This window comes from Colossoma macropomum, unplaced genomic scaffold, assembly GCF_904425465.1.
Source record: "Colossoma macropomum unplaced genomic scaffold, Colossoma_macropomum, whole genome shotgun sequence".
NCBI classification, from domain to species: Eukaryota; Metazoa; Chordata; class Actinopteri; order Characiformes; family Serrasalmidae; genus Colossoma; species Colossoma macropomum.
Window position 1 is genome coordinate 15,884,598 of NW_023494809.1, and position 27,160 is coordinate 15,911,757.

General features: G+C 39.5%; 2 protein-coding genes across 3 annotated transcripts in view; one reads left to right on the top strand and one right to left on the bottom strand.

The window, feature by feature from the left end:
* zfhx2 (zinc finger homeobox 2) overlaps positions 1–25,497 on the bottom strand; it is a 29,921-nt gene extending 4,424 nt beyond the window's left edge. The window contains exons 1-4 of one of the 2 annotated variants that reach the window (XM_036558103.1): positions 25,105–25,497; positions 4,432–4,590; positions 4,234–4,294; positions 77–4,131 (exon numbers count right to left, since the gene is read on the bottom strand). In XM_036558103.1, coding sequence (XP_036413996.1) covers positions 77–4,131; positions 4,234–4,294; positions 4,432–4,590; positions 25,105–25,407 — 4,578 coding nt within the window. In that variant the 5' untranslated portion in view covers positions 25,408–25,497. Of the gene's footprint in view, positions 1–76; positions 4,132–4,233; positions 4,295–4,431; positions 4,591–14,721; positions 14,809–25,104 lie in introns of those variants that run through there. The other variant, XM_036558104.1, reaches the window with a different exon arrangement.
* Positions 15,750–23,083, top strand: thtpa (thiamine triphosphatase). The gene is made up of 4 exons (XM_036558105.1): positions 15,750–15,913; positions 16,077–16,175; positions 19,131–19,640; positions 21,637–23,083. The coding sequence occupies exons 2-4, from the start codon at positions 16,106–16,108 to the stop codon at positions 21,735–21,737; spliced, it is 681 nt and encodes a 226-aa protein (XP_036413998.1). The 5' UTR covers positions 15,750–15,913; positions 16,077–16,105; the 3' UTR covers positions 21,738–23,083.
* Positions 25,498–27,160: the final 1,663 nt, after the last annotated feature.

Below are 27,160 nucleotides of genomic sequence, written 5' to 3' on the forward strand. Positions count from 1 at the left end.
CTATTATTTGCAGTACTATGCACAGCCTTTTGGAAAACCTTTGCAGTAAACAGGTCCAGTGTAGAGATGGTCTTACCAGCTTCTCTTGCTGCAGTCTCCAGCGTTTTTCCTTGGCACGTGTGTTTTGGAACCAAATCTGCACCACTTTAAGTGGTAGGCCAAGCTCTGTACCCACTGCTTCACACTCTAACGCATTAGGGTGAGCACAGGTCTCATAGCAGGACTGTAGGATTGACAACTGCAGACAGTTCAGGTGTGTTCGCGGTCTTCTTGGTGTGGAGTGCTGCTGTGTGTAGCTTGCTTCCTTTTGGCTTTGACTGGATGGTGGTGTACTAATTGTTACAGAGGGTGTTACAATAGATGTAGTGAGTGTCAGCCGTGGGGCACTCAGGCCCAACTGTTCCCTGGACAATGTATTAATCTTGAATTGACCCTTTTGAGACCAGTAATTCAGGCCATTGTGTTTTGGAGATGTTGCAGTGGAAGCTTTGTTAATTTGTGTAGTGGACACTTTTGGCACCACGCGCTGAGTTGCCCCAGGGCCAGTTTTTTCTTGACTGTGACCATCCTTCTCCTCTGCTCGGTCTGCTTTAGACTGTTCTTCAAGTTTGTTCTTTGGGGGAGTTTGAGTGAGAGGAGCCCCACTGCTTAATATAGGAATTGAAACTGCAGGAGCCACAGCCTTGGGGGCAATTTTAACCATCGTAACTGTGCTTACTGCTTCGCCTTTGGTTTTGAGTGCTGATGTACTGCTGGCAAGAACAGAAGATGCCACCTCCTTTGGCCTACTGAAACCTTGGATGGGGATTTTTAGCGGTTCCTTCTCCTCTTTAATCTTTTCGACCTTTGGAGTAATGTTTCCAGGTTGTGGCTTGGAAGAAACCCAGCTGGGGCTTGTTGGGCTGGGGTTAGATTTGGGTGTACTTGAGAAAATGGGCTTAGTTAGTGGCCAAGTGAACTTTATGAGTGGTTTCCCTACAGCTGCCAAGGTGCCATCACTGATGAAGCGGACCTCCCCCTTTCGCTCCCTAGCCCTCATGTTCTGAAACCAAATCTGGACCACCTTCTTTGGCAGATGCACCCACTCTGAGATTTGCTCAAATTCATGCTTTCCTGGGTTTGGGTCTTTGAAATAACATCCATAAAGCACATCCAGCTGGTCTGCTTGAATGATAGTCCTGGACCTTCTCATGTCCCTGAACCGTCGGGCATTAGGTCGTTTCTGCTCTCCCATTTTGTCGCTCTCTTTCTCCTTCTCCATTATGGAAGTGCTTATCTTCTCTGCCGCCCTCATGAACACAGTGCTAGTCTTAGCCACATTATTGCGGTTAATAAGGGCACTGCTGCTGGAATTTGGGATTGTTATGGCAGAATCAGGCTTCACTTGAACAACAATAAGACTGCCATCTGCAGGGACACCAACTGTTGCAGGCCTAAGTCCGAGACCATCAAGTAAATTGGTCTTTTGTATAGAGGACTTTGTACTTGCTGAGACAGATGTGGATGTTGTTGAGCTATGGTTTTTCCCAATACTGAGGTCTAATGCAGATTCACAGTCATTGCCGTTAGATAAAAATCGGGTGGACTGTGCAAGAGAACCAATGGCGGAGAACGGAGCTTGAGTTCGAGCAACAGTTGGGGGATTCGTGAAGGCTGTTACTTTGGCTCGGTCTCCGTCAGAAACACCAACTCCAACAACAGATGAGGGAACCGAAAGGACATAAGGACTGAATAACTGAGTGGAAAATGGTGCGAGAGAAAGAGAGAGGGGTAAGGGATGCAAGATTCCAGTGGGAAGACCTTGATGGTCCACAGTAACTGACAGAGGAGTAGGCGGGTCAGCTTGGGCTTCCAACTGAAGATCAAGATCAGTATCCTGCCTCTCCTTTTTGCTCTCTATCTCCTCCTTATCAATCTCCCTTTTTCTCTTTTTGCTCTTTGCAGCCTGATCATCATCATCTTCATCCTCTGCATCTGAGAGAAAGACTGTAGTGGAGCGGAGGACCTTCCCTCCACCGCTTGACTTTTCACCTGATGTCTCTACCTGCAACGCCTGTTTTGCTGGGCTACCTGGCTCTTCCCTCAGCGAACTACTTTGACTCTCCTCATCTGTCACAATAACAGAGGTGTAGAACTCTTCACTTTCTGAGTCGGATGTCAAACAGGAGTCTCCTTGGCTCTCCCTGTCCGTCTTGTCCCTGCGTCTTTCTGCACTGCTAGACAGATCCATAGCATGGCTGCTTGTGACCGACGGACTCTGTGCATATTCGCTTTCATCTATCATCAGAGCACCTTCTTCATCCTCGATACTTTCTTCTATCTCATCTTGTTCCATTGCTTCTGCGCTCTGCCTATCTTTGGCGTGACGGGCATCCACCAGCCATTTCCGTACTTCCTCCTCAGTGAGCCCTACTTCTCTGCCAAGGGCTTCACAGTCTTCTCTTGGTGGACTAGCTGCATCGGACTCATTTCGCGACTCCAGAAAGGCCCACAGAACCTGAGACTGAAACTCAGTTAGAGCTGGAGGCCCTGAGGACAAGCATGGACGAGACTTAGCACTCGTATGGCCTGAGGAAGTTAAGGCAAGGTTAGTGTTTGAAGGGCTGCATTTTGCAGAACTAGGTTTTGACTCAAAACTGTTAACAGCATGATCATGGTTGTGCATGGGACACTGATTAGATTCGTTAGGACATGATGATGGGCTACTACAATGAAGGACTTGGGCTGCTGAGGATTTATTTGCATCAGTATCTAGAACTACTTTTGCATTTTCCTCGACACTCTCCCCTTCAGCTGGGCCATCTACATCCCTTTCATCTTTCTCCTGCTCCATGTTGCCACATGCCATGCTGTCTTCAACTTTTTTCTCGCATATACTAGCGTTATATTCTAGCTTAGGCTCCACCTTCACAGAAGCATCATTTGTGCAGGCCTCTTCTGTCTTCTGCGACACTTGATCACTAGGCTCCTGTTTAATCTCATTTTTCTGTTTTGCTTCTACCCCCTTTTCTGCTACTCCATCCTTCTCTTCTGGAGTCAGCTGAGTCACACTGGAGGGTCCAATACCAGCCCATTGATTCTGTAAACCAGTGAGACCTTGGGCCAAGAGAGCCTGCTGCGCCGCACTGAGACCAAGAACTGGCACCGTTTGCTGCAAAAGCTGTTTTTGGGACTCTGGATTTGGACTTTGGGTTTGGAGTCCATTCAGGATAAGGGGTACGAGCATCTGAGGCTGGGGTATTAGCTGAGGAGTGGTTGTGCCTGGGGTGGCACCTGCCCCAGCAGCAATGAGAGAAGGGAGGACTGAGTGTGGAAGAGAGTTTGGGCTAGAGGTTAAGAGAGTAAGGAAAGCAGACACCGCCTGTGCTGAGGCTACCGGAGAGGAAAGCAACGAAGGAGCTAGCTGTGGCTGAACCTGTTCCCCGTCTTTGGTCATCGCTGATGATGCAGTCAAGCTTGCTTGCGTGACACAATTACTGGCTGTGGCATAAGCCAACTGTGTCGTATTACCCACCGTGGTGGTCGTCAAGTTGGTGGCCGCCACCGTGCTTCCACTTCCAGAGCTTGCCGTGGAACTAGCGGCCGCATTACCTGCATTTCTCGTACGACTCTGGTGCAACACAGACTTTAAATGACTTTCCAGGGTGATGGCATGATTGTAGGAGACACGACACACTGCACACTGGTATGGTTTGTTGGAGACGTAAGGGCGAGAAATGAAAGGGGCTGGGGAATCATTTTCACTTCCCCCTCCTGTTCTCATCCTTTGGATATGGCTGGTTGAATTATAGTGTACACTTAATGCTGATCTAGTGGGAAAGAACTCCAGGCATGCATGACACTTGAATGGACGGTTAATGTCACCTTCTGCAGCAACACTGCTTTTATCAGCAGATTTATCACTGTTGACAGAGGCTTCTGATGTTTTTACAGCTTGGGTAACATTCTCTTGATCCGATTCCAAACCACCCCAGTCACCTTCTTCATTTTTTACTCCTCCTCTTTCGTCATCCACTTCTTTTTCCTGGGAAGAACCATCTTTGTCATTTGCATCCGTTGGTTCACCTTCATTCTGGGAAGCCATTAAAGGGGAGCTGGTGTTTTCTAAACACTTCTGCTGTGATACGCCATCTTTGAGATAGAAATGAGATAGAATGTTATAATTTGGCACAACAAGTAGTGATATCCAAATTCAGAAATTCTAAAAGAAAATGCTTGCAAAGGAAAACTTACTGGTATCATTTTGAGTGCTGGATTCTCCATTTTCATCACTAGGACGATTAATAGGAACCACCTTATGTTTGAACAAAAAGGACAGGGTTCAATTGTTACAATAAACTGTCATAGATTTCATAACTGACAATAAAAAGTACCATTATGAAGTGTTTTAAAATAAATAAATAATAATAATAATAATCATAAAGCATTCACAATGTCCAGTAGCTTATCAAGGCAAGCAGGAAGCACGCTGTGTTTTTCGGTCAGATGCAAAGCCAAAGCACTGCGATCCACGTGACCATCCTGACACAAAGGGCACAACCACAATGACCCCCCATCATTGTCACTGCCCATGGTCTCTCCCGGCTCCTCCTGAAATCAAAAGGATACCATTAGCCAGACACATAGTGCACGGAACCTGTTGGTATTCTGGGTCACAAGCTAGGTTTTCATCCACACATTTTGATGCAAATTCTGAAATACCAAATACAAAAAAGATGGCAAATAAAATTGACAAAAATTTGCATAAAGGTTTGAATGCTTGCGTGAACTGAATAAACTTTTTGCAGATTGTGTGACTGTGTTATATTGACTGTTTCACTGTTGTTGCTCACAAAATCTTTTTAGAAAAACTGAAAAATTAACCAAGTTATGCAGAGCCTTTAAAAAAAAATACCGAATTCAAAGAATAGTTTTCTTATCTAATGAAAAAAACGTGAGATTAACTTGCTTAAACATCACATTCTAGTGGCTACAGAGACAAAAGTAGAACAGCTGGCTATGGCAGCACAAAACAGTGACTCAAATTTGTGCATGTGCAAAACAGCCATCCTTGCTGCTTTTGTTGCTTAAATTAAAAGAAATTACAAAGAAATTAATACAATTTGTTACAAAAGAGCACTGATATTAGACGGTAAACACATAGAAAGTGCCTGCAGTTTATTAATGGACATTCCTTGAGACAGTGTATTTTTGGCTTCAGAGGCTTCTATACATACCTAATCAATGAAATTCCACTATGTTTCATAGATGAGAAAGAATGTTTTGAACACATTTTCTTCACATTTTTTTTCTTTCAGTTGCATTTCAAACTTTGCCATGCTATTGCTGTCCTTGTAACATATGCTAACACAAAAAAAGTATCAGGGGTGGAAATATTTATGTCTACATCTCAATATACCATCAACACCTCAACTAAGAACATATCTATTATATAATGAACCAAAAACAAAATACACAATACATTTAAAATAGTTACTGGACTAAGCAAAAAAGCCTTGTTGCACATTGCTTGTGATGTCTACATGTATTATTAGTGTCCTGAGAATTTGATTTTCTTTTCAAAATCATCATATATAAAAAAAATTATTTACTGACTTTTGCATTATGAGCAAAATATGCCACACCAATTTATATTGCACACTTGAAATCTCCATGTTCCAAAAACTTGTTTGCTCAGAAAAACAGGTTAACCAAGATTTATGAAACTCACAATCCTGCTTAAAGTATGTTCATGACTCATTTCAGAAATACTACACCTTTAGTGACCATACACTGTGACCATCTCGAGCGCAATTACGTTTCGAAATCTTGTACCAACCAATCATGTCCTTAGTAACAACAACAACAACATAGCAGCCAAATATCAAATATCTCCACACTGGAGGATCTCTGGAGGATTTGGTTTCAAAGTACTTCGCTTTTGTGATAAAAGGTCCTTTTTTAACTGATATTAAAATGTGTGTCTCTGTGAAATACTGTGTTTCTGTGAAATCTGAACTTAAGCTGCTATGAGTAGATTTGAGCTGCAGAGGTCTCAGAAGAAATAGCATGTTGCTAGATAACACCTGTAATCTTTGATATCAGTTTTCCAAAGATAACTTACAATAATAAACTTACAAAAGTACAGCATACAGATGTGCACAGGTAATTTAATCTTGGATTAAATGTTCGAGGTCAGGTATTTGAATACTGAAAACACTATTTGGGTATTCATTTTGCTTTGTTTCATTATGGGAAGATGCAGAAAATATACAAGCTAACAATTTGGTAAAATATATCTTTAAAGGGACTATAAAACGTGACAATTTTACTCATATATGAGTGAGTATGTATATTATACTCTGCTACTACAAAACAGGGGCACCTTAACATAAAGCACATTACCAAGGACACATTGTTAAGGACCTGACTGACAAGTCAAATTATGCTGCTGGCTCTGGCACCAATTTTACCATCGATTCAGTAATGTTGAAGCTAAGCTACCATTAGCATTAACATTAAGCTGCCATTAGCATTAACTTCAGCTGTTGCCATAACCTGATTGTGTTGCCCAAGTGCTAAGCGAGCTTATGTAGCTAAATGTAGCTAGCTACCAACTAGGCTAACTGCTCTACCTGATGTTAGCTAGGACCAGAAACAGTGAAAATATATTTCTGTGACAAACTAACACGTTGGCACATTGTCCACTGAGGAAAAAAACATTGTGGAGAAAAAGACGAGTCCTCATCAGCATCTAATGTTGTAGAAGTTAGGTGTAGCGTCAGAATTAGCTCATTAGCTCATTTGAAGAGGCAGCCTGTTACTCAGCCACCATGAAAACCTACCGATTTCTCTCTGCCATTTTTCAATAACAAAACATGCTTTCAAATGTATTCCTTTGTGAGCTACTAAATTTTTGTGGTACTGACATTTTTAGCCTCCTGTCAGTATTATCAGCTAAAAAGAGCATCTTATAGCCCCTTTCAGACAAAGTCCTCGCTTTTTCCTGCCCTCTGGTTACCCAAATGCCAAATATCTGTCCATAACCCCTTACTCAGGATATAATAATTCACAAAATTTACAATTTGATTTCATATGGTGGTGTCTGTTTCTTTTTGCGATACAGCAAAAATAAGGAGTTGTGCCTTCAGCGTTTAACCCCCCCCCCAAAAAAAAACAATATCTGAATATTTGTGCTTTATATTGTCCTAACACTTTAGCTACATGCTAATATGTTAGTCCTAAGGTAACGCACTAGCCATAGGCTTGCATGTTAGTTACAGCACAACAATACAATACGTCTGGGCGGTAGGGCGATCGTCAATGATGGACAAGTAACCCGATGGCGCTTTGTAAAAGGCAATAACCACCTTTTTGGCAGAAGAACCAAGAGAGAATTAGAGAGGACTAATTTACTATTATACAGCTTGCAAAATGTTTGGTAACTGGGGTTCATGTGCAGGCTCATGCAACAGCAGTCAGTTTCACACACAGAGAGAGAGAGCGAGAGAGACAGACAGACAGACAGAGAGTGAGGTTTGTTAAGAAACTGCCTGTTATCTCTCTCTGCTACGCACTGTAATGCTAGCCTCACCCTACAGATTCCCCTTAACTTACTTCACGTGAATGTAATAGAAAATGAATGCTGACATGCTTGGAACTTCAGCTGAAAGTATCGTGCTGCAGTAAAAAATGAACTAAAATGTGCTTCTAAATCTTCCTGTGCTTTTTGATTCACATTATCAGTGGATTTTGATCCCGGCACACTGTTCCTTGCTCAAACAAGACAACAAGTGTGCATCAATAACCAGACCTGACAAAATTCTGACTCCAACTGAACGCAGAGTTTTTCTATGTAAAACATCATTGTTAAATCAGTCTGAATGTAAAGGTGGTGATTCAACTGCATTAATAATAATAATAATAATATTCAAAAGTACACGCACATTTTAATCTAACTATATGTTATACATTACTGTATTTAGGGGTGCACCGACATAAGAATGACAACATCTGTTATTTTTCACATACATATCTTACGATGCTGACACTTGAACATTTATAAAATGCAGAAACTGGGGCTAAATCTACCTGGGTTAATATTACAGAGAAATATTAACATTTATTTCTCAAGAGTTACAAATGCAGATATTTATCACAGTAGACCAATGTCACCTAAAGATTCTACTCTACCACAGTACAAAACGTTAAAGACCTCCCTTTCATTTATTTAATTTCCAGCCAAAACAGCCCTAAAGTACAAGTTATTTTACACCATCAAAATAAATAAATAAACAAACAAACACATCTAACAGAAAATTACCCAGAAGCCCCAACAACTAAATGTAATATCAGATTTTTCACTACTCTGTGTGTCCACTCTTTACTTTTATTACAGCTTCCATTCTTTTTAGGAGACTCACATTCAGGTTTTCGAAGAAATCTGCAAGAAATTTTTTCCACACTTCCAAAGTTCAGTCTTAGAAGCTGGTTTTGTTAGGAGGACTGTAACTCCTTCGTTTTAAAACAGGAAGGATGGTACAACTGGCAAGAAAGGTGCACAATCTTTTTTTTTCGGATACTTTTGGTTAATTATCTGTAAAACACGCTAACCTGCACATAATCCATTATTACCTCTTAAGATAAATGCATTTTTGGACCTTTCATTCTTATGTTCCACCACTAGAAGGTGGCAGACATCAACTGGAACATCAGTTCCTGGCTCCTTTCCTCAATGCGCTTGGAAAAAGTGCTAACTTGGACAAGCTCTACAACTGTGGTCACCTAAATGAGACAAGCACTTTATTCAACAAATGAGAATGAACCCCGCTGTCGAAAACTGCAGCCGACTGTAATCCTCTCAGACTCCCAGTCAGATGTGCTGCACCAAAACAACCATAACCATTCTGTGCAAAGCCTCCAGAACCATAAAGCTGTACAGAACCAGTTCTGCAGTTGTAAAGATATCCACGCAGTTCTTCCATGGAAGAACTTGGATCTGTTTGCACTTCATTTTCACTCCAACAGAGGTAACTAACCATTTATGGTGTCCCAAGCTGAGAAAGTTTATTGCTTTACAAGGCTTTTAGAAACCACATGTGAACACACTAAACCATCACTCAAATAACAGCTTGAGGTACACTAAACATGCAAATATTCACCCGCCCTTGCACACGTTTGTAAACCCACAGGCTGGGGCTGGGCAAAATAACAATATTTATCTTTTTTGTGATACGTTACAATATGCCACAATCAGGTTTTCTTAAAATATTGTGGTTATCATCAATACTTAAAAACACATCCCAACTGCATGTTTGATAACAAAGAGAGCATAATTAGTTCTGTTTAGATTAGCCAATTAATCCTCATTAGATTTAGTGAAGCACAGTATGTGAAATATTAATTAGAAATTATTGTATTCATAGTTTTCAATAGTATTTTTAATTTGGTACTATTTTGTCTTTTCCAATTTATCAGATGTCAGAAAAAATATATATTGTGACATTTTGTGTATTGTGAAAGTATTGTGATATTACATTTTTTCCATATTACCCACCTTCAGCACAGCCCTTTAAAGTGAAGCTCCACCCAATTTTCAAGTAATTCACAGTAGTTAAATGTGAAATATTTCATTGTAGAAACTCATTTTTTCTTTACAGTGGTGGTGACAGGAACCAGGGGTCATGATTAAAGATGCACCAATCGATCGGCTGGTGACCAGAATCAGGCAGTTTTTGGCTTGATAAGCCATGAACGGTGACCGGCCGATCAGTCTCATATAACTGATTCTGTACCAGTCAAATTTACATGCATGTGCCATAGGATAGAACGGCACAGAGACAGCCCCACACACACACACACACGTCGTCGACATGGAAGCTCTTCACAGTGAGCAAGCTCGCAATTTGCAATATATCAAATTTAATAAGACACTTAAAACACCCTGCTGAACAGATAGGTTTCTGTGCATAAATAAATTTTATTTATAAAGTGCCCAATAATGTGCAGTAATGACGAAAAAAAGTAATATTGCAACATCACGTCGTCAGAGGTGAACTTGGTTGTAACATGTAAGTTACTGCTCCAGATTTGAGAATTAAAACTGCATTTGAAGTGTTCTAGTAATACTTATGATTATGACTGAAAGACTCACTCTCTTGAGTTCTGATGTGCTGCTCCAACAACCAACGTCTTTAGTTCATTACATAAAACTAAACTATCACGGTGAGACTGTGTTTGGCTTTATGTCCTGTTGTTTTCTGTAGAGGAAAATTAGAGATTAACTGTTATTTACACATAGAAACAACCAAAATCGCGAGTGTAATCTGTAGCGTCTATATGCCTGCATGATGTGCGTGCACATGCAGGGGAGTTGGATTCTGCCGGGGAGTCTGAATTCGGCACGCCACCTGTCCAGCCGTTTTCTGTAGTGGGGGATTGAGGTTTCAGAAATTACTTGAGCCCAAGGTACAAAATACAAAGAAGGCGATGATTCTCAGACATCACGTTACCAGAATTGTTTAATCTCGTGTCATGCCAAACACGCAGACTGCGACAAGCAGATTCCAAAGCAGCAATTCGTTTTACAAATGACATCTGAACGCTTGATGTCAGTGTTGAGCCTGACTGCTCAGTGGGTGGATGAAGATTTTCAGTTACACCATATTTTTTATGTGAGACCCTAAAGGTGCCTTGTTATAGATTATTCTTCTGTTGGATAAGTACAAATACTGTATTTCACTTTTAGTTGGAGGTTTGTAAAAAGAAAAGGTTCGTCCTGTAAACCAGTGCAGTTTTTATTTTGAGAAGTGAGGATCTGCCAGTAGAGAAAAGTTACAAATATGTTTGTGAATAGTTTGAATTATAGCTCTTAAGAAGAAAGAAAATCAGCCAAAATCAGAATCGGCAGGTTAGATTTAAAAAAAATCTGAGATCAAAATTGGCCAAGAAAATTGCAACCAGTGCATCTCTAATCATGATGACTACAACACAAATAAAGCCATTTTAATCACTATCCAAAACTATCAGTGAACCTAAACATCTTCTCAGTTTTTACATGTAATGTTGACCACAAAAAAGCAAGGGTAAATCTGAAGAATGTTTTTCCTTGGGGACTATTTCACCTTAGAACACCAACTTGTACCTCCCCGCCATGACTATGTTTTAAAAATACTTTTACGCCAAAAATACCTCAAAGCTTTTGTAAAGCATTGTCTCACATATCAGGCAGTGTATTCATAACCATTACATGTAATAACTTTCTACATGGGAGATTTTAGAGGTGGACGTCTGGTTCCTATCATCACCACTGTGAACAATTCTGATGGTAAGCTTCTTTAGAACAGAGCATTTCACATCAAAGCACTCTGAATGACTATTTACATATTAACTATAACTCAAATTACCTGAGTGCCACTAGCCAGGTGGTGTTCTACAAGGAGGGGCTAGCTATAATAAATATGTGTGAAAAAATGTAATTATAACTACATAACATACTCATTTAAGCACATATTAGTCAATGTTTATTAGCAATTCTTCCATTACAATATATCTGTTATTCTAGTATAATTACTATTAGAGTTATTACGAGATAATTAATATAATTATAACATTTTTTAATATTGGTAGTAGTAGTACTAATAGCAATGGCAATAGATACAGTGTCGCATACGTAATTAAATCAAACATTTAACAGTAGAGTTATATTTTGATACCATTAACATTCCTGATGAACACAAGTGAAGCTATTGAGAGTGAAGTGTTGGCAGAGCAGTTAACTCTGCATTCTCATTGGATTTGTTTAAGCATTTTACCACTGTATTCTGAATGATTCCACAAAGGCAGATTTAACTACCAATCTAATTTAGAACAGAAAAGCTGATTTTATTGAGCTTTTGTTGGGTAACCAGCCACAGAGTCTGGTGGGTGAAGCAGATCTTCCCATCAGATGGAAATTATTACAGCAAAAAAATAATAATAAAAAAAAATTGTGGGCCGGACATTTATATAACAGAAGTTTGGGACCCCGCTCTAAAAGCACCCTCACAAAACCTAATTACATGAAATGGTTATGATTACACTGACTGATGTCTACAGACATCACAACCCCCGGTTCCTTTCACCACCACTGTAAAGAAATCTGTTTTTCCCTACAATGATCAATTTCACATTAAACCACTCTGAATGACTTTGCTTACATCTCAACCACTAAATTATGCAGCAATTATGATCGGTTTCATTTCCATTTAAATGAATCAAAAAGTGTGCAATAAAACTTGAGATTTACTAAAATTCCATTTAATCCTCAGAAAACAGAAGCAAATTCAATTAGCTGTAGTGCTGGGTACACAAGTCCATTATTTCAGCCGCTACAATTAAAGAATGTGAGCTAAGGTCGCTTTAACGAACCCATAATGAACATTTTCTTGTTTTATTTTTTATATTTTTATTTTTTTTACTACTTACAATATTAATTTGATTTTATTTACCAAAATTATTATTCCTTTTAACATGACCATTTTCCAACCTCTCTTTATTCCTTAGGCACCCCCTTTGTTACTGTGCCTTTAAGACTGACATATGTAAATGAGCTCTGTTCTGATTGGCTACCTAGTGTTATGCCTTGTTCCTAAAGTAGTCTGGGCTAAAACATTCCTTATAACTTTAGCACAAGTAGACAGGACTAAACTGCTGTAGGCTGAACTACATACGTAAACGTGATTGTTTTTGTGACAAAGACAGCTCTTTCAAAACAGACAGCTCAGTTGGACTGTATGGATGTGTTTATATACTACACCAAACACTTACTTTATTTATTTATTTATTTATTTTTTACAAGTGAGGAAACTTTATTTTTCCTTGATATGAGCCCTTCAGTTAACTCCAACTACACCTCCAGGATCTCAGTATTCTCAGAAAATCTACCAAAACCTCACATCAAGAAGAAACAGTGATACACTAACAAATGTCCTCTCTGCAAATACGTAAGTTTACATATTGTTTTGCAAAAGTACATAATCACTAATCAACCATAATACTAAATAACATCACAACTGGTAGAATTACTGATCTCATTCCAAATTAGTTGACAATTTAGGCCAAAACAGGACATCTACCCTACCATAACAGACTACAAGAGCTAGAAATGAACAAAAACAACTACATAAAATACATCAGTCATAACTGTGTAATAAAATGCTGTATACTTAAAAGCAGCGTAACCTGATAAATCAATAATTAATCTATACAGACAGTTAAGGGGCCTTGGTCACTGACGTCATAATTATTGAAAAGAATATAACATTATAAAAATCGCGCCACCACTTTCAGATTATTATTAGAAAACTCAGGACTACATGTTTCCTGCTCATTTTTCCTGCAGCATAATGTCGCTTTAAAATAATTAAATAAATAAATAAACACATAAAACAACAAACACAAATTCATCGACTGCACATTATTAAACAAATAAGCACAAACCTCAGCTCAACACCGCTTCAGCATAAACTGTGCGCAAACAATTTATGAGTTTTGCGTGTAAAACAATTCAGCGCAGACTGCTGAGGAGCAGTAAATGCCAGCAGTCCCCATTTGCAGCGCCTCTCTGCTAAAGCTGCGACTCCACGCCAATTAGCTTTGCTGCTACTGGACTCCCAAATAAAAGTACTCCCAACTAGTGACGAAAGTCCAACAGACCCTCAAAAACACCATACTCGACATAAAACATGTATTCAATATTTATCCAACATCCTGCGGCCGCTATAACTCTTGATAATTGTGTTAATTAACACACAGGCTCATTAGCAAGATTGGTGTGGAATCAATTAGCAGGGCTAGCTAGCCTGTCCTGTTAGCAGCTGGCTAACACCCCAATTAGCACGATAATGACTAAATATGACAAATATTTGCAAACCACTCCGACCTGGTTAAACCTTTTACTCGATTCCAACTTAAGTCGGAGCGGTGTTACCCGAATTGGTGTCGTTTTAATCAGTCTTTCGACGTCTGTTTAGTTTTTAGCTACTAACTAAACAAATTGGCTAGCTCACTAATTACGCGTCGTGAACCTCATTTAACTTCAAATAAAGCATGAAATCGGAGTACAATCGGACACATTGTGCAGCAGACCGGCCTGTCTCTTTAACATTTAGTCGAGAAACAAAGTCGAGGAAAAAGAGCACTAATTGAATTTTGTAAATAGCCTTTATCCCCCCTCTGATCCAAAAGCCGCGGCCTTGATTGCTGCACCTCTACCGCAGATTGTATCTGCTGGCTGGGCAGCCAGTCACGGAGCACCCGCTGTCTGCTCCGGCACGGACACTGCGGCCTACACAGGCTGAGCTACTTAATTAATGCATTTCTTTAACAGATGCGTGGAAAGAAAAACACGTTTTCTACCTTCTCTCATTCGCTTAAAAAGATCAGAACGGTCTACTTCGATACCGAAGTCCATCTTTCAATGCTAAATAGCATAGTTAATGTCAAATGTGGGTGTTTTTTAATATGATCGCAGTAATTAAGGGCAGAATTAATACGCAGCTGGAGGGGCGAGTGGGAGACGGAGGTAGAAAAGTTTTGGGATTTAAGGTCCGAAATCCAACTATATGCACAGTGCAGAAGCTCAACAACAGCAAAATAAACCAGTCACCCCCACGCCGCTCAGTGCACAGCATAACCTGGATTGGCTTTCAGTACAGCGCAGATTAATTAATTAAGAGCAGAGCAATTAGCCAATGCGTTTACCTGCATAGTGAGACTCAGAGCACCACGCTGCCTCTCCCTCTTTAAAACTGAAAAGTTTTCTCTCTCTCTCCCTCTCTCTCTCTCTCTCACTCCCTCCCTCCCCGTCTCTCTCTCACTCTCTCACTGTCTCTCTACCTCTACCTCTCTCACCCTCTAGTAAACACACAACAGCTCCCCCCAAAGCTGGCCGCTCACACTCACCAAAACTGCACTAACAGCACCATTAAACAACTCATACAAGCCCGAAAACAGAGCGCACACATTATAATCCCTAATTTCAGGTTTCCTCAGTGTTTATTTCGGTCATGCTATCAGCTTTAATAACGCTGTAAACCGTTATTTGGCTGCCTGCATATTTAATTTCTGCACAGTTAGTTCATTATAATAAATATTATAAATAATTCTGGAAAATCGTATTCAGTAACAGCATGTCGTATTTAATAAATTCCACCAAATAAACATTTTCAAAAAAAAAGTCCATTTTAATAAATACCACAAAGTGTTATTTTTTACTGTATAAAATTTAAAAAGTAATTTTTAGTAAATACCACAAAAATACGTTTTGTATTTTCACAAATAAAAAAGTGTCCTATTTAATAAATACCACTTAATTTTAATAAAAAAAAACAATTTTACAAATACCATTTTTATTCTCTTATTTTTCTAACATTTGGGAAAAACACATGAAATGAAATTTTACATATATATGTTACTTTAATCATGTTACTTTTTACCTTGAGGAGTTGTTAAAATAATAAATAACTGATAAAAGTTTTTAAAATTGACAAAATTGAAAATGATTAAAATACTTAAATTCAATTTAATATTACGTTTGTATAAAATTAAATGTATCTATTTTATTTTTACCGTGTAATTTATATTTCTGACACTTTTAAATGGTTAAACTGAATAAATGAAAAGATCTGTTAAAAAGTGAAAACAATGATTTAAATAGATAAATATAATCCGACCTTGCTGCGCAGAAGCTGCGCAAGATGACGTGCGGAAAGACACTAGAGTGTCCGGAAACATGCCTGAGCAGAAAGTGCGCTGCGCCGGATTATTTGTGCTCCGCTGTAGATTGACGTTACTGCTTTACTGCAGTGACTACAGTGCGGTTATACACTGGAATTAGAGCTGCTGAAGTGAATCTAACCTGAACTTTTTCTCTCCCCTTCATTCATAATAACAGGTAGGATGGAAACTGAATGAATCACGGTGGATTTCTGTGTTTATGTAGTTGTTATGTGGTGAAATCGTAACGTTTTCTGAGTGGTTCTGTATTTGTTCTGTTTTCAGAGTGGTTCTGTATTTGTTCTGTTTTCAGAGTGGTTCTGTATTTGTTCTGTTTTCAGAGTGGTTCTGTATTTCTGGATTGTTCAGAATGGCTGTGGAGGTGGAGAGGAAATTTGTGTGCGAGGCAGACATCCAGGAGAAACTGAAGGATATTGGAGGTGTGTTTCAATCTCCAAATATTTTTAGGGGTGCAACGATTCACATATGTTCACATTCGATACGACTGTTGATTTGAGGTCAGGATTTGATGTGATTTTGCATATTTTCTGTGTTAAAACGTTCTTTACAGAAGTCTAATTCTGCTGTACATAGATTAGTTTGGTTCAGATTAATAACAAAAAAGTATTACAACGTTTTTCATAAAAAATCCTTTGGATGAAAACTTTGCTATTGACAATGTTTTGAGAGAGAGAGAGAGAGAGAGAGCGCGAGAGCGAGAGCGCGAGAGCGCGTATCGGTGATAGTTTTAAATTCCTGTACACTGTTTTGGTATTTTTTCTATTTTTTTTTTTTATATATCCCTCCAAGGGATTTTTGTTTGCAAACTGCAAATTAAAATAATCTTCGGATGTTGGTGAAGTAGAGTTAGGTTGGCTTTTTACATGAAACGTCCACACAACGTCCACACAACAGGGACTACTTTGCCTCACAACACACCCAAACTGACAGGGAAAACAAACTTCATGTGCAAAATTTCACATTCAGTTCAACTTTGTTTCAGCATGCAAATTCATGTTATGTAAATGAACTCACATCACAGAAACAGTTCATTCAAAACAGGCTGTTTTGCAGCTTAGTTTTAGAAAAACTTTCGTTTTGAAACATGAAAGGGGCCTGTATGATCTTTACTATGATCTTTACATCTGTGGTTTTACTGTTTTCAGGTGAGTTAGCCAGGTTGCTAACTGCTAGGTCAGCTCCTTGGCTAACTGCAGCTGCACACAAGTCAGCCCACTGTCACCAACCATGCCACACTTTTTGGCCCAATCCCATTTCACCCGTTACCCCTACCACTTAGCCTTTAGCCCTCTGTTTTGCGTGTTCACGTCTAGGGTTAGGGTGTCCCAATTTTTGTTGAGATGAAGGGATAACTTAGGGTGAAGTGTTAGGGCTACATGGCCCTCCAAACAGAGATTTTTCAGAGGCACACTCCAAACGGAGTGTTATGAGAAAAACAGAAAAACCGGCAAGATGGCTGCGCGAGCGACCAAAGAAACCCACAAAGTATTTTCTCTGTTAAAAAATTACGATAACCATTGTATTATCTTAGTTTAATGTCGTTCAATGTATTATGGTCGTTTTCTTCGTAACAAGCATAAAAAAAAGCTAATAGCATGCTAATGTCTCGGTAGGTAGCTAGCTAAGTTTCCCGTTCAACCTGAAATAGTCCAGCAGTATTGACGACTTAAGTGCCAGAATGTAACTGCTGCACCATTTAAGGTGGAACGGGAAATTTCGAACAAGAACCTGGTAAATAGCTGACTTCAGCTTCGTATCACCAAAGAATTAGTGGTGGGCGATAATAAATAATTGTCTTGTACCCCTCTTTGAAGGCATATGATGCCCTAAATGTAACTAAAACCCAGCAGCGAGGTTGCTGAACTTTTCCCTTCTCTGCTATCACTGAAGACGGGCTGGGTCGCCTACTGTGCAGCGCTAGTAGCTGTTAATGAAGCAATGGTTTTTTTGTTTTGTTTTTTTTTTTTGAGGGTTGTCCCATTTCATAGGGCAATATTTCAACCACTACCCCTTGTAACTCAGTTCCAAGGGGTTAGGGTGACACTTGAAAAGGGGTAGGGGTAAAAAGAAGAAATGGGATTGGGAATTTTTCTCTAGTGCAGCACTATATTTTCAAAAGTATTTAATTATTTGATTAAAATTATGTACAATTTTGTGTCGTTACTGTTTATTGTTAGCGAGGTAGCTATGGAGGACTTCTTTCCATCGTCAGTATTCCAGCCTCAATAAACAATTCTCAGGATGACGTAAACTGCCGATGTCCAGTCTCACTGTGGCTTAAACGGAACAACTGCCATGACTTGTATGCTTTAAAACAGTATATATGTCCAATACCAATGTACACCAAATGTTTTGTTCATTATATAAAAGAATGAGTTCTTAACAAAATCACGTCATTAGTTGTAATGACAAATGTTTTCTTACTGAGTGGACATGAGCAAGAACAATCATTTGATGTTGCCACGAAAATAGCAACCAACTAGTAATTTTGTCTAATTTTATATTAAATAAAGTATTTTGCTTAGTTTATACATCATACACTATAAGGCCAAAAGAATGTGGACACCTGACCATGACACCTATATGAGCTTGTTCCAGCTACAACAACCTCCGCTCTGCTGGGAAGGTATTCCACAAGAATGTCTCTGTGGGAATTTGTGCCCGTTTAGTCAAAAGAGCATTTGTGAGGTCAGACACTGATGCTGGATGAGAAGGCCTGGCTCGTAATCGACCTTCTAGTTCATCGCAAACGTGTTCAGTGGGGTTGAGGTCAGGGCCTTGTGCAGGCCACTGGAGTTCCTCCACACCAAACTTGTCAAACCCTGTCTTCATGAAGCTTGCTTTGTGCACAAGAGCACAGTCATGGTGGAACTTGAAAGCATAAAATTATGTAAAATGTTTTTGTATGCTGTAGTATTAACATTACTCTTCACTGTAACTAAGGGGCCCAAACCCTGAAAAGCAGCCCCAGACCATTATCCCTCCTCCACCAAACTTGACTGTTGGCACTATGTATTCCAGTAGGTAGTGTTCTTCTGGCATCCGCCAAACCCAGATTCATCCATTAGACAGACTGCCAGATACTGAAACATGATTCTTCACTCCAGAAAACAGGTTTCCACTGCTCTTTAGTACGACCGGTTCTACTCAAGTGTTTGTCTATGGAGATTGCATGGCTATGTGCTTGATTTTATACACCTGTTTGTAAAGGGTGTGGCTAAAATAACTGAACTCGAAAATTAAAAAGGGGTGTCCACATACTTTTGGCTATATAGTGTATATCAACAGCACTGGACTGAATCTCTAATTGTGACTTTAAAATGTATAGTCCATTCTTATTATATTTCTTTCAGCTGTTTGTTTTCTCCTTCCAGCTGAATGTATCGGTCAGTACCACTTTAAAGACCAGTATTATGACTCGACTGATTTCGCTCTAACACTGGAAGATTTCTGGCTGCGCAGGCGAGAGGGATCCTGGGAGCTAAAATGTCCAGCAGCCTCAAGAACGAATCCAGAGAAGAAAGCAGAGGCACTGTGTACGAATTACAGAGAGGTTACAGATCTACCTCAGATTAAGGCTGAAGTGATGAAGGTTATGAAACACTGCACAGGAACTTCTGAAAACTCCTCAGAAAGGGAACAGATGGACGGTTATGCAGAAGATGAAAGCTGGCTGCAGGATTTGAAGCTGGTTTGCTTTGCAGAATACACAACGCTGCGATGTTCTTACATGCTGGAGAGCGACGGAGGGGAAGGAAGAGTGCGAGTCGATCTGGATCAGGCTGATTTTGGTTATTGTGTGGGGGAAATAGAAGTTTTAGTTTCGGAAGGAGACGACATGCAATCCGCACAGCAGTGGATTCAAAAGACAGCTGAAAAATTAGGTAAGTTTCTGACGATCATACAACCATACAGGTGAGGGATATGGCAAAAAAATGTAATCTCACAATTCTTAAGTTTTTTTCTGTCATGCTATTTATTTTTTCTGATGTGTGTTAAGTTGGGACAGACAATCTAGTGCTACATTTTAAAAAAATACTATCAAAAACGATGAATACAATCATTTTATGCTACATTTCACACACTGCGCTACAATAAATCCAATTAAAAGAACAAATTTAGTTTCTTTGTAAAGAAACATGCAGTTGAGAAGTGTTTTTAAGAACTTGTAATATCCACGATATGCTGAGAAAAGCATACTGTGGCATATTGTTAAGTAATTTAGCACAGTAACGATAAATACCATCATATTTCCCAGCCTGATACATCCACACAGTCTGATTGTTTAAAAAGAGTTCTATTCATATTGTTTGGCTCCATGTTACTTCATATTTTATCGTTTTAATGTGATTAGACTTTCTGCAGTACACATTTTAAGGGCTGTAATGACAGAACAAATCAAACCACATGCGCACAACTGAAAAACTATTCTATCTTTGCTGACTAGTCTGTACAAATGCTGAAAATGTGGTTAGACCTGTCACAGTTATGACATAATCTCTTAATCGCAATCACTCAAGATGATCCCCACAGAGCCCCCATGGGGCAGGTATTATTTGAGTGGTGGATCATCACTGCAGTGACACTGACATGGTGGTGGTCTGTTTGTGTGTGTTGTGCTGCTATGAGTGGATCAGACAAAGCAGTGCTGCTGGACTTTTTAAACGCCTTCGTATCACTGCAGGACTGAGAATAGTCTACCAACCAAAAATATCCAGCCAACAGCGTCCTGTGACCACTGATGAAGGCCTAGAGGATGACTAACACAAAGTGTGTCTGACTTCACTAAAGTGGACCAACAAGGTAGGAGTGTCTAATAGAGTGGACGGTGAGTGGATTCAGTGTTTAAAAACTCCAGCAGCACTGCTGTATTTCCACCCATAGCAGCACAAAACACACTAATACGCCACCACCTTGTTAGTTTTACCGATCCACCAGCCAAATAATACCTGCTCTGTGGTGGTCCTTTGGGGGTCCTGACCATTTAAGAAGAGGGTAAAAGTGGGCTAATAAAGCATGCAGAGGAACAGATGGACTAGAGACTGTAATTGTAGAAATACAAAGTGCACCTATATGGTAAGTGGAGCTGATAAAATTGACAGAGTGCAGATACAAGGAGCTGGTTTAAATGCTATGGCTGGTGTATATAGAAAATAAAAACAGCTATAGCTCTTTTAGAAAAAGCTGTTTGAGGACTTCTGACTGTTTCAGCCCTACAGTGCACCAAAAATATGCTTTCGGTTCTGTCATTATTTTTATTCTGCAGAATATTGAAAAATGCATTTGTAATTTTGCGTTTTGTTTAAAGGAAATGTTAAGTATCTGTTTACACACAAAAAATGTTGCTATAACTAATAACAGCACAATTATTTAAGCCTACAGCTTATTATTATTCAGCGTCTACTATGAATTATTCGGTCTCTACTATAAATTATTCAGTGTTTACTATAATTTTTTCAGTATCTACTATGAATTACATGCTGAACCCTTAGAGAGTGGTTAAAATGTCTCAAAAGGTTTGCTTTTCAGAATTTCTGTTTTCATTTCATCCTGAAATATTTGCAAAGAGCAACTGGAATTTCCAAATGGTGTAAAAAATGTTGAAATTATATGTTTTCTAAGGACAACCATGGTAGGTTGACAGAACCCTGCTAGAATTTGTATGGAAGGGTTCTGTCTTCATCATGCCCCATCTTTTACATCATTTGCCAGCTGCTAATAAAATAAAAAAAAATTACTATTGCATTAACGTACGTTAAAGTTAAGAGCAGTTTTTTCTTCTCTTGAAAATGTACCATTTCAGAGATACAAAGTTTTATTTGGACTATGTTCCTGTGCTCATCTTCTCTGTTTATTTCCTCTCTCTCTGTACCTCTGAAGGCGTTGGTGGTGAGAAGAAGATTCAGGGGAAGATGGACGTGTATCTCCAGCGTTATCGCCCAGAGCACTACGCAAAGCTACTTAGTGCTCATGTCTTATGAAAGAACATGTTTGTTTCATTACAGTAATAATGAACAGAAGCTGCTGTTAGTTTACAGTGCGCCCATACATGAGCTCAGACTGAGCGTGTTTACATGCACTTAATAATCCTATCATCATCAGATTTCAGCAGTTATCTGATTGCTCAAATGATCTCCGTTTTTTTAGATCAGATTAAAGGGGAACTATTCTGCTCATTTTCAATTATCATAATTTTATTTTTGGGATCTGCTAGTATTAATTTACATGTTTCAGTGTTCCAAAAACACGTCATTTTTTTCATTCTATATATCACTATTCAAGGTCTATCTGAAACGCTCTGTTAGAGTGCCGGTGTCATTATGCCCTTCCTCGCGATGAGCCCATTGTGCTCTGATAGGTCAGCTCGCCCATATCTGATAGTCTGTTCTGACTGGTGAACTGCTAGAGCAGTTCTGCCCCTGTCTTGCAGTCTGGAGATTAGGACACGCAGTGCAGAGAGAGGCAAACAGGAGCAGCCAGGATGAGGCATCCACTGCGGCTGCATTCACAAAAATCCTTCCCACAGGGTTGTGCAGAAGATGTTAGAACGTAACTGCCGTGAAACAATCAGAAAATAAAGTTTTATTTCTCTGATTCACCGCCTTGTTCTTGCTGCTCCCTCTCTTCATTCACTCTATAGCTTGCTGGACCACCGCTGCTCTCTCTCAGGCAACTCTGAATGGCTTGTTTAATCAAATATGACTAGGCTCCCTTCGTTCTTACCAAACAGCCATTGAAAAGAACCGGATCGTTTGAGAACATAACATTGCTAGCAGACAAACCCTTTTCTCCTATGCAGCTGTAAACACTAGTGTGGCTTTTTTTCCAATGCTGTTGATTCTGCCGCATCAGTTTGAGCCAGAGCCCAATCCTGAAAGTCAGGTCAGCATCTTCTCGACACTCTACAAATCTGAACAAACTCTTCTCAGCCTACAGTAGATGCTGTGTGTTGGGTGAGGGCTTGCCAAGCTTGCCAGTAGGTGGGCAGTAATGACTGTGTTACGAGATGGCATCACCTTGTAACAGAGAAAAGGGCTGGAATTCCAACAAGGTGTTTCAGGCAGCTGAGAAAAATGGTTTCTATGGGAGAGAGTTACTCCCTGTGGCGTGTAACTTTGCCAGACCATTTACATGTGCAAAAAGCTATAATAACACACTAAAGGAAAGGGGAAAAACAGAAAATCATAATAGGTCCCCTTTAAAGCCTTGAAATCTGACAGAGAGCTGGATTTTAGCACAATAATCAGGTTTTTCAGTGTATGTATACCCATACTCTGATTTCTTTCTGTTTAAAAAGCTAAAATAAAGCACTGATTGGAGCAACTGATGAGGTTTTGTGGGAAGCATGATCTGAATCTGCAGGTTTTTTGGGGTTTTAAAAACATAATTGGCAGTTGGCCAGTTTATTCATTTAATTTTGCTGTAGGTTTTTTTATAACAGGTAAGTGCACTCACACTGTATTTGAATGCCGCTGCCGTAGTGTTATAATTGTACACTAGGGCGACCAGACTACCCCATTTTCCGGGGACACTCCCCATTTTTGGTGGCCTGTGCCCAGCTGGAGCTGTCCCCGTAAATGTCCCTGTTTTTAACTGTGAATTAAAAACACACCGGAAGATCTGAAGAAGGATCTGGCAGCACAGCAGACAGGCAGACATCTTGCACTGTGCTTGTTTTGGCCAACAGAGGGGGCTGGCTGCTGCTACTAACCACTTCTACCGCTTGCTTGCCTAGTTTTAGAGAACACTACTGTGTAAAACGCAACCAGAAGCTAGCAAGTGTCATGTGAGTCCACAACACTACCACAAACGTCTTTTCAAAACCAAGGGACTAAAAGCAGAGTTGGGGTTATGGGACTTGAATTGCACTACCTGGTGATAGGTAGGCTCTGATTTGTACAATCATACAGTTTACAGCCATCTTTGTCTCTCCAGAACTCTTATCACTGCCAAAATATTTAATATGAATATGAATTATGGGCTCCTACAACCACTGAATCTTTTCTGGTAAATGTATCCCTGCCTCATCCCTGCCAAGCAGCCAGACTTATTGATTTCTGAGAGATTATAGAAATATAGATCAAGAAATATAGATCTTTTATAGAACTATTATGCATGCTGCTTAGAGTAATGTTAACATCAATCTCAGTCAGCAGCTCCTCTGGCAGCAGTGTCTTTCTCTACTCGCACCATGTGCATGTAGGCTGGAACTGTCCCCCCTGTTTTATTTCATAGTTAAAAACATTGGAAATTATAATGATATAATGACCGCCAAACTGGAACTGTCTCTGGTTTTCATTTCAGAAATCTGGTTACCTTATTATATACGATCAGTGACGTTATAAAGGAGGAGACGGTCACTGGTTGAAATATGAATCGGAAAGCTTATAATGCTCAACAGTCAGTTTACGGAGAAAGTCTGAGAAATTATGGTATCTCAAAAGTTCCATCTTAAAGTGATTTTTAATCCGTTATCTATTAAAAATGTTTTGAACGTGACCGGCATAATTCTGCACTTTCTCTCCCTGTCAGAAAAAAAAGTCAGCTATCGGCAAATTTGGCTGTAAAGAAATCGGAATCGAAATTGGACATAAAAGTTATGATCTTTGCATTCTTAATATTCTACAAGTATCCACACAAGTATCGACAACATTCTCCTAATTTTCATCATTTGGGGTTTTTGTTGATGACCGAACACACTCTGAGGGGCACTTTCAGGATTGTTTAGTAGTTTCTACCAGTTTTCATATCATTAATGTCCCTCTTTAGTACTTTAAAAAAACGCTATGTACGCCATACATTTTAGTGCATTTGCTGGAATCCCATTCATGTATATACTATTCAAACATATAAATGTAAGTACAGTACAGTATTCCAACAAATCTGACAGGAGTTTCTATAAGCAGCATTAAAAGAAATTATCTGTAAATCTTGGATTCCTGTTTGTCTTAGGGTCCCAAGGAACATAGTGTAAAATATTCAAAATATTTGTACGCCACCAAACTCAAGTGTAATATTAGACATCCAGAAAAAAAGATAAAACACTGCTCAGAAAACAGCTGAATTCACTGATCAAACAAACCGATCTGCACTGAAAAGTGGTGCATTAAATTTATGCATTTAAATACAAACATAAAACACAAATGTGTACAATATAATATAAGTAAGCTGAATGACAAAATTGTGTTGATCTTATATATTTAATTCACGCATTTGTTTCAATTAAAGAGCAGCGCTGTAGTGTGGGGGCGTGGCTAATAAGGATGTTTGATCGACATGCCCCTCCAGCCTGCTACACTTCTCTAGATTACTATGATAAAAGCTAAATTTGAAGCTCTGGTTACTTACATGTTGCCTCTGCTGGTTCTGATGTTCTCCTGAGTTCTGCAGAGAGAGAGTGGGCTCAGCTCCGTCCTTCAGGTTCAGAGTTTTAGCGAAACCGCTCGCTTTCTGCGAGAAATTACTGAAGCTGTCCTCAGTGAAGTGTTTGCTGCATAAACAGGTGGTGTTGTAGACTCTCCCGCTGTGTCCATGGCTCACTAAAAACCTGATCCAGCTTTTATGTGGCGATACTTTAAAGAACGAGACGTTTTTATGCACTTTACCGCTGGATGTGCATCCAGGGAATGTACACACACGGTACGCTGGCATGGCCGGTCAGACGAACCACAGCCTGACGAACAACAACAGACAACGAGCAGCCGGACACACAGACACACAGACAGGTGAATAAACAGAGACATAGAAGGATATTTAGAAACAGGGGTGTCAGTAAAGTGCTTGAGCCCCGAATGATTGGTGCTTAGCCCAGAATTTATTTTTTGTTTTTTGTGGAACTGGCCCGGGACTGAGCGGAACTGTAGTTAGGGATCAAATCTTTATCGGTGCCAGTTATGCGCAGCACCGGTTAGAAGAAAAGTCCCCAAATGGCGAGCAAATAAAAGTTTATCTATCTATCTATCTATCTATCTATCTATCTATCTATCTATCTATCTATCTATCTATCTATACACATATATACATATATGTGTGTGTGTGTGTGTGTATATAAAATTGTTACAAAATTATTTAGAAAGGAAAACACTTTGAACATGAAGCTGAATGTCCTCAATGGATAAGCACATGGCTCTTTCATGCTATACACAATATTTGCAGGTATAAAATATACAATTTTCAGCTATTTTCTTACTTTAATTAAAAACTAACAATGAAAATCAAATATGAATTACACTCTTATTTGGAACGAAAGAAGACCAGGTGTCCCAAAATGTAAGACGGGCAGTTTATTACTTATCCTTAAAATCTAAGATTCTCTATTTGGGTCCACGCTTCAGTTCCTCACTCAGAATTACACTTTCCATAGTAGTTACAAAAATCATAGACGTGATTAATAATTAATAGTAAATGCTGAGTAATTCATAGAAGTGACTGAAATTTCACAGTAGATACTGAATAATAAGGTTTAACAGTATCAAACTGAAAAAATAAACGTGCAGTTTTAGCTTAACTCAGCAGATGGCGCTGTTACTACATAATGTAAGAGCTTCAGTTCGCCACCAGCAGATGGTGCAGTGGTTGAAGGAAATTCAGGTCAAAATGCTTTGTAGTTTTAATACTTGAAAGCAGGATTAGGGTGCACACTGACCCCATATTAGAGTAAAACCACACACACACACACACACACACACACACACACACACACACACACACACACACACCATCTAAACCGCTTATCCTTTTGGGTTGCAGTGTAGAACAAAACCACTAGAATAGAAATATTTAATCACCTATGTCTGGAAGCTGTAAAAAATAGATTTATTTCAGACTAAAGTTTTGTTCCGTATTGTGATACATCACGAAGATCAAGATCAATAAGAACTTTACTGTCTTTTTTGCAAGTGGGGTATGAAGCCCCCCAGCATTGGGCTGTGGAGCAGCGGAGCTGTGTTCTTGGGAGTGATTGAGCTCCATCTAATACCTTTGGGAGGAGTTAAAGTGGTCTAGAACTAATCATCCAACATCAGTACCTGATCTCACTAATGCTATTGTGGTTAATTGCCATTAAATCTTCACAGCAATGTTCCAAACTCTAGTGTAAAGCCTTCCCAGAAGAGTAGAGGAAATAAAACTCTCCACACCCTTGATATCAGAAGAAATGCTGGTTTCTACAATCTTTTGGACATACAGTGTGAATGTCGATCAGTGCCTCTGTGTCCAGATGCTGGAAAGAATATAATCCAAAACTGAAATGTAAATCAAGGAGTTGTACGTCTCTGTGAGGAACCTAGCAAGGCCCTTTTCTTGTGTGAATGAGAAGTGACAAGTGAGGAAGCATTTGAGGCTGTTAGAAACTGAGACGGCAGATACTTAGTGCCATCTGTTCTCACTTTTTATTGACGCCTCT